This window comes from Perkinsus marinus (genome assembly GCF_000006405.1).
Source record: "Perkinsus marinus ATCC 50983 genomic scaffold scf_1104296950272, whole genome shotgun sequence".
NCBI lineage: Eukaryota > Perkinsozoa > Perkinsida > Perkinsidae > Perkinsus > Perkinsus marinus.
Window position 1 is genome coordinate 94919 of NW_003209678.1, and position 16173 is coordinate 111091.

Genomic DNA, 16173 nt, shown 5'->3' on the forward strand with positions numbered 1-16173 from the left:
GTAGCAGCATGTCTCTGTCGCGATGGGCTCCTTCTTGGGACTTCACCACATTTACTGCAAGATATAATTGTGTTACTTGTCGGGATTGCGCAGTCGCCTTGCCTTTGACACAAAGCTTTCCCGTATTATACGACAGCGGCAGGATTCGAACCTGCGCAGGCAGAGCCTAGTGGATTTCTAGTCCACCTCCTTAACCACTCGGACACGCTGTCTGATTTATTTATTTGCTTTAACATACCTCGGATTGATTGGAATCCCGAAGCATCACAAGTTTCATTATGGTAGCAAAACTATTCAAGTCTTATAATATGAGACGATTATCAAACGTTACCAGACAACTTTTCTGGTGACGTTTGATAAACGTCTCACTTGATTGGTGGTTTCACACTACGGCTTGTTTGAGACATTTTGGTTGAGTAAATAATTTCGAATTGGTAAAAAGTCTCTCACCAGCGATTGTGTTGGCCCAATTGAATTGGTCCAATTCCTTGTGCTCCGATCTCAACACGTCTTATACTCCAAATGAGAAGATTGCTGCAAACGTGGTCACTGACATCACAACTTTTTCGTTCTCGCACTGTCCATGTCTATTGACGATATGTGATATTCAGCTGCATCTAGACTACCGCCTGTGGCGGTGAAACTGACAGCTTCTAACTTCCGCCCATCGCTCTTCCACTGAGCGTTAGCATTAGCCTCTTTTCGAATCGTTTTATCGCATAAAAAATGTACACACATATCCCCACAGTCAACAGTGACAATATGAGAATAACGGGAAATGTGTGATAACTCTCCTTGTTTTCCGTACACTTCACCCGATTTCGTATATGTGAGCTTCAATAATCAGTGAGGAAACTACCACCGAGCTCAGCTGAGGAAAGCAAACATACATCCCAGTGGGATGTATCCCACCACTGATGCCTTCCGAGCAGATTGAGTCAAGTCTCCAGGAAACACCGGAAATGCCCTACCACACCCCGCACATAACTTCAAAACACGACAAGGTTCACACACAAAGGTATATGGAATGATAAAACTACTATCTACGAAGACTATCAATGCTTTCTAAGCCTCGACAACAGCACGTGCACCAATCTCGACACCACCACAGAATTCGGCATCTCAAATGCCCAGTTGACAGTTGAAAATGACAACAACAAGAAATGCCCAGCTGCTATCGAGACGGCTCCTCAATCACCCACTGCAGCACCCAGATTGATTGCCATGAGCAGGCTGTCCCGGCCTACCACACCACCGTCAAATCGTCTCAACTGTAGCACTATTACCTAAGACGTGCAGGGCCGCCCGCACCCGATCGATTAGGCTGAGGCGTAGTCTTAACCCGTGACTTGATGCCTCTGGACATTTCAATGAATGCCTGTGAAAGATCAAAAATCATCGATTTTCGTAATTTTCAAGAATTCACCTGCTCAACGTTGTGCGAGTTTTTCGCAGAAGTTTCCAAAAAAGAAATTCCGAGCTGATCTGCCAACTCCTTACCCTCATCGTAGGTGACAACCTGACGATGACACGCACCAACAACATATAGAGAAAACAACAACTGTCGCTATCACTAATGCAAGAGTCAGTGTTAGAGGAATATATGTTCGCTTTCTCCAGCTGAGCTCAGGAGTGAACACAGTGTTGGAGTAGGAATATATGTTCGCTTTCTCCAGCTGAGCTCAGGAGTGAACACAGTGTTGGAGTAGGAATATATGTTCGCTTTCTCCAGCTGAGCTCAGGAGTGAACACAGTGTTGGAGTAGGAATATATGTTCGCTTTCCTCAGCTGAGCTCAGGAGTGAACACAGTGTTGGAGTAGGAATATATGTTCGCTTTCTCCAGCTGAGCTCAGGAGTGAACACAGTGTTGGAGTAGGAATATATGTTCGCTTTCTCCAGCTGAGCTCAGGAGTGAACACAGTGTTGGAGTAGGAATATATGTTCGCTTTCCTCGGCTGAGCTCAGGAGTGAACACAGTATTGGAGTAGGAATATATGTTTGCTTTCCTCAGCTGAGCTCAGGAGTGAACACAGTGTTGGAGTAGGAATATGTGTTTGCTTTCCTCAGCTGAGCTCAGGGGTTTCCTCACTAACTATACAAGTTCACAGAAACCAATAAGACTACCCAAAATTTTTATATTCTCACCAACACATTTCGCTGACCATGTGCATATTTTCCAACACTATGTAAAATACCTTTTTTGATGTGAGGTCACTCTTGTTGCCGACCAACAGCTTGCTGACATTCTCAGTCGCATATTTGTCAATTTCTTGCACCCAATGTTTAACATTGTTGAAGCTTTCACGATCCGTTACATCGTATCTGCACAAATACGGCGCGTGTCAATTTGATATGATGCAAATGTGTGTTATTTTCCGAGATCAGAAACTATATCGCATAAACAATGTAAGCATTGCTATGAACATGTGATGTGATAAAAGTAACCTTTCGAGACTATGATAGCGACAAGTTGTTCACTATCATTAATCCCGGAATAGTAAACACACATTCTTCACATAATATCAAATTCACACGTACTGTACTTGTATGAAATTCTTACACAATTATGATGCCGTGAGCTCCTCTATAGTAACTGGAAGTTATCGTTCTGAATCGCTCCTGGCCAGCCGTGTCCCACTGGAAAAAATAATCACCGTAAAAATTCCCTCTCTTCATATTATTACAATTTGCAATTTTATAGTTTTTCCATCAAGTTCAATGGTACGAATCTTAAAGTCAACCCCGATGGTCGAAATGTAAGATTCAGTATAAGTGTCGTCCTGAAATCACATTTGTGTTGAACTCTACCAATTGCATTCGTTTTCTTACAGCAAACCTCAGCAATAAACACGATTTCCCCACGCCTGAATCGCCGATCAACAACAACTTGAATAAGTAGTCGCTAAAAATGAACAAAAACGATCTCGTCCCTTTTGATACCGCAAAAAACCGAATTCCCATATGTCACCCTTGAGCGAAAGTATTGAACTTCTTGTCAAGCCACCGTTGGCGAAGCCTTGTACATATCTTATTGTCAAATAGAGGTTGATGATAACTCATACAAGCTGGAAAATTCTCAATATTTTTCCCATAAAAATCCACGAAAAATGAGACCCAAAAATTCCCATAGAATTATACGATACTCCCCGTCCCTATACTTACTATTCTGGGTTCATAATGGTTATAACACAATGATGAATGATAGCGTTAGATGTGACAACCTTGGTATCGGCTAGCGGAGCGATGCGCGATTGTGCAAATTTGACAAAAATGCCGCTTTAAATCTCGCTCGCCCACAAAAAAGCGCCCGGGGTTTGTTTTCAAATGTCAACCTCGATGTAAGGAGAAGTGTTGGAATACATTTTCGCTTTCCTCAGCTGAATTCTTCCTTGTCAAGTACAGAAGTCTACATACAAATGGACAGAAACCAATGAGAATTCCTCAGTATTTCCGCAAAAAGTCACTTCCGCATGTAGTTGACCATAAGCGTATTTTCCCACACCGCTGAGTGTCCCCCAAAAGGGGGGGGGCGTGTCCCGACAGCGATCCCTAGAAGCCTTAGGTAGAAGTAGATCACCAGTCGTGGGTTCAAATCCCAGTCTGATCATTTTGCCGAATTAACTTAGTGTGATGTTGCTCGCCCATGAGTTCATGAATGCTCTGCGTTGGGCTTATGATGATAACTAGTCTTGTTCCACAGTATGGCACCAGCCGCTAACGGCTCCGTCTCGGCTCATGAGGAGTGCTCTTGAAATTCAGAGGAGGTCTACTGAACACCCCGAATACTTGTACTTCGATGCAACTCAACTTCACTGCTGAATGCAGGAGAAACGGTATCGGAATAAACCATCTTTTCTAATGAAATAGTTTGTTTATTGTTTATCGACTATCAAGGCCTTGGCTCGGAGTTCACATTCCGATGCGTCATTGCGAGCATACCGCTCGGCTGAAGAAAAAGCGCCCGCGTAATAAGATACAGCTCACCTGATTCAATATCCCTCTCGGTGCTCTGAAAAAATTGAAGTGGTGATGCTACACTTTGCAAGAGCGATGGAAAAACACAAAAGAGGAAATTTGGGAGAGTGCTCATAGGTTTCTGTGCCCTTCTACCCGAATTCGTACGTAAACCTCAATCATTAGTGAGGAAGCTCAACTGAGCTCGGCTGAGGAAAGCGAACATATATCCCAACAATGTTCATGCTATCAATACCCAGACCATCGCTGGCCGACGAAATGCGGAGTCGGAGAACCAGGTTTCACCAACTCGCCAAGCTTGGTGATTTCGGGTCCTAATGAACTCTCGCCAACACGCTCAATCAAGGGATACGATCGCTTCTGGACCATATTTCACCTCTTTGGCATCAACACCTAACGAATTTCACCGAGATGTGGCGGAAACTGGTTGAGGTAATCCGTAGTTTCGTTCGCCCAAATGATCTATTACGTTCTGTGCGCACGGTTACAGCAACTTGGTATTGGTGTAACATGCCAGTGGCTCAGATATTGCCACAAAACTTGGTGAACTTATCGGTATTTGCCAAGTACGTGTCGTAAAATGCCGATATCTTGGTATAATCATTTGTTTATGAAGATTAGACCATCTTTGGCGATGTCCGCCTTTTATCGATCACGGTTGGTATATTCCCGAGTCGGTGTCGAATATCGCCAGGTTATTTGTTCAAATCTGGTTTTGTGACAGGCTTTCGCCACAACTTTGTGATGATTCCTGTCCAGCGAAAGCCGTATCAGGGCCGCATACTGCCAAGCTGGCTGTAACCGCACATAATGTTCGGTTAAATCCAGCTTGGCAGTATCAAGGGTGAATTCACTTACATCACTGAAGTGTGCCGCACACTTCAGTGACTCTGATTATGATTATCATGTGACATGATTCACAAGACATGGTTCATGTCCTGTGGTTGGGCGATAGAGCGGTCGAGTACAGGAAAGTTCGCGCGGGGAACCCAGGATCTACTCCCATGAAATGTTAGCACACTTCGTTCACCTTTACGACTCAACACTAATAGTTATGGATTTCTTTCACAGAGATAGTATCGTCTCCTTATCCCGTCATTCGATATTGTTATTGCACATTGTACCGCACGCTACACTATCTGAACGCAAGTCGTATTAAGTATATGGAGAGCTCAAACATAGAAGAAACTTTTCACATTATCTTCACTTTGCTATCGTAGGCTTCTCGTGATACCTGATAACACTGATCGAGATACTCCACAGAGCATGCTGAACTTTCCGGTTTACTTCCCAAAAAAGTACTCGGAGCGAATACGGATAAAACCGCGATGAGTCGGACACCATCTAAGAGATCAGTCTCCGACCGAATACGACTGCTAACTAACATACGGACACTATCTATTAGATTAGCCGTGGCGCAAATACGAATGACAGCTCACATAAAGGACGCAATCTATTGGATTAGAGCGACGAACCTCAAGCACTGTTCGTAGTACTGACAGTGCTTGAGGTACTTGAGGACCTCAAGTTGAGGTGGTGATATTCCGCGTGATTGTCAGTATTACTGACAATCATGCGGAAGATCACCGTGAGGACAGAGCCGTTGGCAAAGGTATTCACTCGACCTGGCCGAATTAATTCTTTGCCAAGTTTGCCGAGACGGCCAAACTCAACGAGGAGGTTGAACAACGTCATATGACCTTGTATGAATCGGTCAGTGATCTCCGATCGTCGTATCTACATAGAGATCCTTCTTTTCGATGGAATGCTCCGACCAAAGCTCGAGTTCCATAATTCATCGACATCGATGGTAAGGCAATGAGTGTGTTATGCACAACGGCGGTGATCGATAGCCGCAAGCAAGTTAGATTCCCAGTTATTGTAGGTGAGCGCTGCGCGTAACGACTGGATGAGTTTCCAACTTTCCCTGAAATCCTAGAACGAACCGTACGACGAACACATTCCTTAATCTTCAAAACTTTCTTAATGGGGATCCGTTGACCCGAGAATCGGGTCCCGATTCGGAACTCCCGAATGATCAACGACTTCCTTCGAGCTTTTGCGGCAAGAGTCTTGCCACTACGAGTCAATACCATCGTGACCGTTTAGCACAATGCCTAACGCGTATACAATACCGTAACTAATCCCTGACTAAGATACCGTTCAGAAGAAACTTAGCCACTAGCGAATGATACACCTCAAATCACAGTAAATCACTCATCACTAATCGTTGGACCTGGGCTCAGGTCTAACGTAGGCAAAGGAGTTAAGTTAATAATTTCGATTATTTCAATTGGCTCACTTACAGACGCCTATTGATTAGACCCTAATCCTAGGGTTCACGCACCCCAAGGAACAGCACTCATGCACAAATCTGTGACGCGAATCATGTAGGCTAGCCGCTCGCACAATAGACAGCATAGACCAAACAGCAAATATCGTAGCAGAAAAGTACAGTAAATACCATATTACAAGACACAAATGAACCATAACAGTCAACAGATCTCCGTGCACTGCGCCGAACCGTACAGTGCTCAACAGAATACCAGTGGCTCTGATCATCACCGTCATCATGGCCCATCATTGATGGCAAATTGCCATTGGTAATGGTTGTGCTCACTGCCAGTGAGTCACTGGAGCGGTAGGGGTCGTGAACATCATCATTGTGATGACAAGCCAGTAGTGGCGTTCATGGGACTGGTGGATCGGAGATGATGCTCAATGGCATCAGCACTTGATGGCATCAAGCTCCGATCCACCAATCCCTGCTGGAGCCGACCAGTATAATATACCGATACTATCGGTCCGATAGGATATAAGAGACGGTCTCTTAGAGACCAATTGAAACCGAGAAATTCTACACCTGAGAGAAGCAGAGCGACCTCAGATCGCGTCCAGAAATTGTAGCACCTCATGCTCCCGACCGCAAAGCGGCCGGAGTAGTAAGCAATTAATTCACGGCGTGAATTGGCCCCTCGCTCCATTACCATCATCTATAGAAGTGGACCAACGTTGAGACTTGATATAATGATCTTGTACAAACTCCAATGACTAGTGTATGACCTCACCCTCGGAGACACTGGCTAGAAGGGGGTCTCGTTCTCGAAAGACAAGACCAGCGCAAACTAACATTATCAAACCATCACTAGGTCGCCCCCTGGTCTGCATCCGGGTGGCCTCTTGTTAGACTACATGATAACCGGTCACAATATTAGATGGACAGGCTGAGGTATGCATAGTTCCTTGAAGGCACATTACGTCGGGGCATACTAGATGATGAGAGATGATGAAGAAAGGCCACATATAATATATGTCATATATTAAGGGACATGATCGTATACGACCTTCTCCGTTTCCGAAGAGGCCTGCCTGCTGGACGACGTCTCCTTCTGCAAAGCATCCCCCGTATACGTGCCAGACGAGGGCTAACAAGGGTAGGTCTTCGCCTTCGGTTGCCCGAATTTCGAGTCATCTTACGGTGGCCTCTACCACGCGACGTAGACGCATTCGGGTTCATGTGGGAGTGCTGGACACCACCGATTTGGTGGCACCAAAACAGGCATGTGCTCATGCGTGCCCCATAAAAATGAGAGTCGATAGCCAGGGCGCGCGCTGGTCGACCCATATTTCGCAACCCTAAAATCACCTACTTGGCAATTCTTGTGCAGAAGACCAACTTGGCGGGACCTGTCTATGTGCAGTTATTGCCAATACTGAAGTTGGCGGAATGAGAACAACACGCAGATTGCTGCACATCTGTTGAATTTTGCAGAATCCCCCAAATCTTAGTCCAAATCAGTTGTAGAGTAACGTATTTCATCACATTGTTGTAATCTGTTCCAGCACTGGTATCACCTATAATTCCTGTCATTAGGCCTGCGAATCTGTTTGGCGTCATTTTGGCGATTTCTGAGTTGGCGAAATCTGATACAGCCGGAGTCGGAGTGTTCCGAGAAATTTCGCGCGCCACGAAATTCAACACAACATCGATCTTCAGCATGAACTCTTCATCGCCGTTCATAAATAGACAAATCTCCCATCGTGAAGGGCAGAGGAGCCACGCGCCTCGGCTGTCGATCCGCCACGAACGACCCCTGAAAAAAATTTCCCAATAACAAAAACCACACCAGACCGATTCCTGTACATCATCTCGCAATGTCTTGACTGACTGTGCCGTGCGTAACAGTGATTTCTCCCATACCCGCGGTGAGTCTTCGGCGACAGCTCGAATGGAAGTCCGCGATGACCGACCAGTGACTCCAGATGCTTCACGCCTTCAAACAAATTTTCTATTTCCTTTGAAACCGCCGACGCAGGAACTTACTCTAGTCGTCGTGGTGATGGCGGTATGGCAAATTTCTTCCGCATTTCACTTAGTTTCATCTCAACAGACGAATCTGTGAATATACGTTCGCTTTCTTCAACTGAGCTCAGGAGTTTCCTCATTAATTGTAGAAATTCACGTATAAATTCCAATGGGTGTGCAAGTTTCCTTACTAATTATAGAAGTTAGCATGCGGATTTTCGGGTGAATGTGTACAGAATTTCCCAGAATTCCCCCACAATGTTAATATTGTCACCAACACACATAGTTGATCATGTGCTTAGTTTCCCACACACACGTTCTTACCAACGCTTCTATCTTCAGGAGCATTACGACAGCCCTGTGATGCATGAGCCGTCGAAGTCGATCGCGGTGTCTGATATTAATCTCCTTTCCCTCACCCCGATTCCTTTTACAGTAGATTCACTGCTGCATGGTATTCTCACAGACCCTCGCATTGTCGGAGGTTTGTTCATCACCACCGCGGGAATTCCATCAGTCTGAGTGAGAGAAAAACTCTCAACGGAGCAGCACAAGCAGCTCGCCAACTTCCGATTTCTCCTTCGCTACTGCCTCCTTGAGGTGCCTTGTAGCTCTGAGTGCCGCTGATAGCATTGATCGTACATGAAAGCAAATACTCCTCCTGCAGTGCATGATATTCAAATGTGCATTTTCTATTCCGGGATTAATGATAGTGAACAACTTGTCGCTATCATAGTCTCGAAAGGTTACTTTTATCACATCACATGTCCATCGCAACATTCACATTGTTTATGCGATATAGTTTCAGACCGATTCTTATTAATCTCGGAAAATAACATGCATTTACACGTCAAATTGACCCGCACTGCACACGAAAAACTCCCAGACGTACTTTATTGAGATCATCGATCTCCTTGTTCCCCATTTCAGAGAGCTGCCGGTCATCGTGAGTACTATCATCATCCATCTTCAAATGTCGTAGTTGATTTGTCTACACTCCACCACAAGACGTGTAACGTAACAAAGTAAATCACATCAGATTTACACAGTTTCGACTTCGGGTAGAAGTGTAAAGAAACAGACTAGAAATTTCCCAAATTTCCTCACAGTTCTCATTTATTCTCACCAACGCACGTAGTTGACCACATACATATTTCGCCACGCTCTACTACACCGCCTGGCACTACCAAGTTATCATAAGCAGCCTCGTTCGAGCAAGGCCAGCAAACCACACCAGTCCACGGCCCAGGTGCGGAGGTAGAGGGCTCTGGCAGCAACTCCCAGGTGATTCGTAGAACACCAGGAAAGGGAGATAGCGTCATGAGGAATGTTTGATCGATATAGCAATACTGTCAATATAGTCCTATCGATAGATCCGTTCGCTATAGTATAACAAAGTATATCGAATACAGCTATTAATATAGCACTACTCTCCAGCACTACTGTCAACAAACCGCCTGATTGACAACACAACCCCAAGGCTCGCCATCTGGAATCCCATCTTCTGCCTTCTTATCATCCGCAGCAGTGTAAGTGTGTATATCAAGGAGGACCAGACATTGCGTCTAATCCCGATCTGCTTCATAACTCGTTATCCTAAGCCTCTGACTCTAGTTGATGATGGTAGTCGAGAAAAATACAATAAAGCCCCTCTACCTTTGTCGAGCACCAACTGAGCGTAGGGATTAGTCCCGCCAAATGAATTGATATTATCAATGTAATTGACTATTTTGCTTATCTTATCAAATTGATAAGATAAGCAGAATAGTGACGAAGATTATCAGGCAGTTTGGTGTTGTTGTTGCCGACTGCCAAATTGAGCTTCTCTGCTACCGGACTGGTAGTACCAGTGAAGAATAGTCAACGAGACAAGAGTCGTAAACAGAAGATCGACATATGGTTCGAGGCTAAACTTGTTACGATATGAATCAGATCATCTAAGAGGCATTGGATGGCTTGGTTGATCGTAGGAGTAAGGCATTGTCTCACGTGGAATCGCAACTCAATTCGACCTTCAAAAATATTAATTTCACATTCCGCGAATTTTCATGAAATTTCGTGAAATATTTCGACATGAAATTTCACGAGTCAGATTTCACTGAGATGCATAACCCTGCTCCAGCCGATACACCGTGCATTTTACCATAAGTCGACTCGACGCCATTTCTTCCACGAGTAGGGTATCGCACCCGTTCGATACCGTTTCCCATGAATATTAATAAAATTCGACTGCTAGAAAGGCGCCCAAGACGCTCAACAAAATCACGCGGATATATTGACAATTCAACAATACATATAATGTGTGAGGGAAAAGAGCCCAGTCAATGAACAATTGAGTTTACACTGTCCTGTGCAGAATCGTCATGTGCTATGAGATTATCAGAAGTCATAACGATCACGCTGATGCATATATACCATAACTAACCATCAATATACCCCCCTCCTCCTTCAGCCAGAAATCCCGATGATATCGTGAAGACCATCAATCAACTACTACACCGATTACGCCATTGTATTATAGACACTTCAAAACACCCGCCCCTGAAAACACTGTCGCATCCCGAGTCGCATCTACTAAAGGCCCTTTTACGGCCTCTAGTAAGTATCTGAAGAGTCGCAGATAAGAAGACTTTTCGAAGAGGTCCACGACTCCTAGTATATCCCATGTTAATCTCCAGATATTAGACCTAAAGAATTAGATATAAGAAGGCGAACTGAACCGATATTACCACGTTTTTCGCGAGCAGCGTCCGACTCTCTGCTCGAACTGCACGTACTCTTATTGGATTCTGGGCTATGAGCCTGCAAACCAGGTTGTGATACGAGTATCTCTCACAGAATACTGATGGCAACAAACATTCGCTCCTCACCTCATGCTCTAATAGAGCATGAGCAGCTCTATCTCTGACCTCGTCCTCGGCTTACATTCGAACGAGGGAGCCGTATGAAGTAGAGCGAATCTACATCCCACCGCCAAACTCTGGCACGCCTCTTTGGGTCTGTGTATGACAGATTCCTCCAGTATCCGGGTAATGTCAGTCCTCATCATATCGGCATCGAACCACAAGGCCTTTCCGAGGACGTAATGTCCTCGGAGTCGAGGCGTGTAAGACGGGCACCAAGATCCTTGTGCCCGTCTTTGTCAAAGATGCCGTAGGTTATGAATTAAAGTCCGGAAAGAGGCATGTGTAGGAGAAACACTAAACTTGACTCAATCTATAGCCCTGATCACATGACGCAACCTTAGAAAGAACTTCCTCTTTCAAAGAAGGAATTCTCCATCCTTGATCAGAGGCATTATGCCTCAGGCATATCGGCTGTGAGATCCTCGAACGAGGTAACAAATCATACAGTACCGAATTCTAGGCCACCCAGCTTATCTAATACGCTTACTAACGCTTACTCTACACAGCGTGGCAAAAGAGTCGAATGCGATCTGTTGAAACTCTTAGACAATCACAGAACGAGTTCTTCGGGAAGGTATCCTCGATAAATAATCCGCAAGTTGCATACGCTAAGCCGATGAGGCGCGCCGGAAGGTCTCTGAACCGGTCGCGTCTTACGTGACGTAAGTTACGTCAAAGGTCCACCATAACCAAAAATATTCGAGGACCGCTTCTGACCGGGGGCGAATTAGGATTGCTCCAGGTCATATCCACTATAGATGTCCGCGATGACTATGGCTGAAAGCGCTAATGCTACAATGTTACTAGCACAATGCTACACTAAACTTACAGTATTCACAATACAGCTTTTGGTGACGGAGAATCTCCCCAGCACTACCTAGGCCTAGCCTAGGCTGGGCCTAGGCTACAGCCTGTAGCTGATCATTTCGTCCACTAGGAGAAGGAGGTCCACCGCTCAACGCGTAAGTGCAATCTACGGATGAGAGGATTCCGAAGAATGCGGAACTGATGCATATGGTTGGGGAGTGTCGCACGGAGTTCAAATGGAGAGACTCTCCTGACACGAATTGGGACTCATTCCCAATACCAATCGAGTTACATCCTTGGCAGCGATCCCACCACTCCCAAATAACACTGAATGAAAACCTTGTCAAATGCCTGAAACCTCGTTAATAGTGATACATAGTTTCGGGACGGTCAACACTCAACTTTTCAGTTGTACAGCACCGGCATCGTGAACGAATGAGCCTAGTGGATCCGAGGCGACCGATACCAACAAATACACTATTTACAAGTAAACGAGATATCGAGGCACAACGCTCCTCACAGTGAAGTGTGCACTTCAAGTGCAGCACGTGGAGGTAGCATGATGTGAGATACTATCCACAGTACGGAAGTGGCTTATGCGAGCCACGAGCGCTGAATGATAATTTAACACTAAACTAGGAACTATCCTTGCGAACACACTTTAGGAACTTGATAGAAACGTTATTCGCAGATTATTGTGAAATTTAAAGGATGCCATCCTTAGGATGAGGAATAGAACAGAAACCAGCACAACGTCTCAAATCTTGACGCTGACCGAGGCTTTCAAATACGCCCCTTGATGAGATGCTCGTAATAATAAATACTGAGCTGGTAACCGAGAACTTAGAAGTACACAGGACTGGCATGCCAGATCTCCCAGCGCCAGTGCCAGTCGTTCTTATAGAACAGGACATTTACCCAGGCGTTTAGATTCACACCAGAGAAGAACTGCCACTTGTTGGGCAAGTTATCCATAGTGTTGCCCTTAATATCGATCGAGACTCCGGCACCAGCAATCCAAAGAGAGACGCTGGTTCCAATCTCACCGTAGGCAGTAATTACATTGTTCGGTTTCGCAGTACAGCCAACCTTAGCCCATACCTTCCAATTAATGATAGAGCCAGCAACAGGTACATTCACGTTGAAAGTGACACTGATCTCTATTTCGGCTTTGAAAGTACGCTTGTCGGGCTGCAGCAAGTCCTCCCCAGAGACGCTTCCAGAAATACAAACGACGATATTGAGGCTGAAACCCTCGCCGTACTGCCAGACAATTGCACACCCCTCAGCTTTGACGCTAAGGTTGAGTACGGGAGCACCATCGGACTTTCCTATTTCGATAGACAATGTCAATGAAGCGGACTTCTTGTCATCAGTCACGTCTACGAAAGTCACTCCGGCATTGAGAGAGAACTTCTCCATAGTGGCGTCGGCAGAGACAAAGAGGCAATACCTTTGCACTTGCTTGCCCTCATCGTTTCTGCAGCTCTTGGGGAATTCGAACTTCACGAGTTCAACCATCCGCCTATTGTACTCGGTGTGGAAGAAGGTATCGGCAGCGGATCCCTTGGGAATGTCGAAGTACATCACGCCGGCCTTCGCACCGGACAAGCCTCTACGAAGCCTGCGGGACTTCAGCCAGTCGACTTCTTCCGCATCTTCGAAGAAGGTACGCTCATCTTCGGCAATGAAGGTGGCGGTGACATAATCGAGATTGACCGGGGGAGCATCACCATCACCCTCTCCCAAACGGCGGGAACTGGTGATCTGATAGGTCGTATGCATCTCCTTCTCGGCTTCAGCGACGCCCATGGCATCATCGAGCGCCTCGTGGTTGGAGTACTCGGTCTCCTGGAGAGTTTTGCCGTTGAAGCTGTTCATACCAACAAGTTTCACCGGATTCTCATCGTTGGAATCGGTATAGAAAACCCAGTGGTCAGGGTACATACCCGTCTGATAAAGAGCCGTGTAGTTTGCCTTGGTGCTTGCATCGACTCCCTGAGGACCCCACTTGGTGTATTTGTGAACGGTAGCACCATTGAGGGTGGTGGTGCCTTCGGACGTCCACCCATCCTCCTTGAGGCTTCCAGGGGCTTTGGCCGCACCGAGAAGGCGCACAGATTCCGGCTCTTGCTTGGTCTCAGATATTGTGATAGCCTGATTCTTGTAAAGCTGATCGATACGCTTGGTCTTGGGGCTTTCAACAGTCATAAGGAACTGATAGGGACGACTCGGCATCGCCTTAACCCTGACGAGACCATCCTTAGCGACTATCATATCCTCCCTAATAGTGACAGAGCCATCCTCCATACCAGGGAGGGTGAGGCCATAAGTCTCCATTGCCATGGATTTACCACATGGAGCGGGGTTGTTGTGCACGTCCTTGACATCTGGATTACAGATAGACCTAGTTGACATATGCATACGTACGTTGCCTGGCTTGAAAGCCAGAGTATCGCCGATGAAGGCGACAAGGAACAGGAGTGTAGATAACATAAGGAATCAAATAATGAGAGAGTTGTAAACCTAAATGCCAACTCACAAGCCCTCAGTCTGTCGAAAAGCGTAGACCACTTGTGATCCGCCCTCAACCAGTCGGAAAGGACGAGGGCTAGCTTACAATCTCTAAGTTCATGCGCACGCGAAGGCAATCATGACCACAAAAGTTCTCAAAACCATCTGCATAGCTCAATTCATGGCCCGCACGCACGCGCAAAATTAATACTCACTGTTCAGTGAGTATCTTCGCTGTTCCGAGTCAGAATCTAGTAAAGACAGACTTCTAGACTTGCCCTGTTCTCTTTACATACTCTTCCGCTCGGAAGTTCGACATTCTGATCGATTTACAATGAGTTGCTTCAAGCGATTTCCCTTGAGGGAGAATTCACGCGCGCACAACACGCATGTGCATCTGCGGGATGCGACAGTTTCCCGACGAGTTGTTGACGACAATCTGGGGCCTATTTCACAAGCCCACATAAGGAGCAAAAATTGTAAGGTACCTTACGGTTTCATGGCAAGTCGCTTTCACATCCTTACGATTTGGGGGGCTGGCGTAAGGTAAGGTGGCATAAGGCTCCTCACCGTAAGGCTCCTTACCCTACAAGGTGCAAGGAGGGCCTCCTCATGTAAGGCGATTTCATAGGAGGCATTTTTGGGCCCCTCCTTGCGATCCTTACGTAAGGTGCCGTAAGACTGCTCGGGGGGTACTTTATGCACCTTATCGCACCCTCCTTACCATTTTATGCGAGCTCCGCTCCGCTTATTCCCGATAGCCCGCGCGTCTCACCCGCGGATGATCTATCCCTGAACCGTGCATTTTTACCGCATATTCGACTTGGCGTATAACAAATATCGACAACGGCCGATTGTTCACAAATAAGCTCATGATAGTGTTGTTGAGTTTGTGGTAGAAATAACCATACCCTCATTTTCGGATTCTGACCTGGATATCTTCGTATCTTTAGTAAAGATACGAAGATATCCAGTAAAGATTCTTTACTAGAAGAGTGGGCAGAGACCTTATTCACGAAGGTAAACAACACCATTACTGTATCGTACAAGGGGCAATATCACAGTGTTCATTCAAGTTTTCCGCGTCCATAGTAGTAGTTGTACGGGTCAGTGCAAACGGCTTACAATAGCCCTCTTGAGAGAACTCTATTGAAGCACTGTGTGACACAGTCTGTGTCGATTTTTTGATGCGCGTCGGTACGGGTTTAGGTGCCCCTCGTGCTCCTTATTGGGGTTCACGAGGTGCACCTTAAATTTAGGCGCATAAGGAGCATGAGGAGCAACTGAAGTGAAAGCACCTCGAGTAAGGTGTAAGGCTCCTTGCTCCTTGCTCCTAAATTCAAGGTGCACCTTAAGGAGCGTTTCTTGTGAAATAGGCCCCTGGAATCTGGGTTCTAGCATAGATAGATATCCTGAATAGATGTTCTAGATGGAGATACCCAGATCCTGGACTCTCCTAGCCTCAATCATGCTAGGAGAGCCTCCTAAGGGGACATGTTCGACGTGGAGCCGTATGTGGATCCTGATATTCAGGCTGATACAGATTATTAAAAATCAAACGCCTGCTTGCGTGAGTCCGGTAGGGAGGTTTCGAATGAACCGACCCTAGAAGTACCGATGAGGGAAAGTCTTTCACGGAAAGACATTCAGGGACAGACTCTGAG

At 46.0% G+C, this 16173-nt stretch overlaps 3 protein-coding genes and 1 non-coding gene across 4 annotated transcripts; all 4 read right to left on the minus strand.

The window, feature by feature from the left end:
* Positions 1-130: 130 nt before the first annotated feature.
* Positions 131-212, minus strand: Pmar_PMAR007055. The gene has a single exon. It is a non-coding gene; the product is annotated as a tRNA-Ser (tRNA).
* A 982-nt stretch (positions 213-1194) lies between these two features.
* On the minus strand, positions 1195-2677 carry Pmar_PMAR007056 (RAS small GTpases RIC1/ypt1, putative; the record flags this gene model as incomplete). Its single annotated transcript, XM_002778218.1, has 5 exons — positions 1195-1243; positions 1287-1378; positions 1427-1519; positions 2197-2323; positions 2562-2677. The coding sequence occupies 5 exons, from the start codon at positions 2675-2677 to the stop codon at positions 1195-1197; spliced, it is 477 nt and encodes a 158-aa protein (XP_002778264.1).
* An 8-nt stretch (positions 2678-2685) lies between these two features.
* On the minus strand, positions 2686-2903 carry Pmar_PMAR007057 (GTPase, putative; the record flags this gene model as incomplete). Its single annotated transcript, XM_002778219.1, has 2 exons — positions 2686-2781; positions 2831-2903. Coding segments are annotated over 2 exons (169 nt in total), but the record flags the coding sequence as incomplete, so codon positions are not given.
* A 9432-nt stretch (positions 2904-12335) lies between these two features.
* Pmar_PMAR007058 (hypothetical protein) lies at positions 12336-14534 on the minus strand. The gene has a single exon (XM_002778220.1). It carries the CDS (start codon positions 14489-14491, stop codon positions 12839-12841), a length of 1653 nt encoding a protein of 550 aa, XP_002778266.1. The 5' UTR covers positions 14492-14534; the 3' UTR covers positions 12336-12838.
* Positions 14535-16173: the final 1639 nt, after the last annotated feature.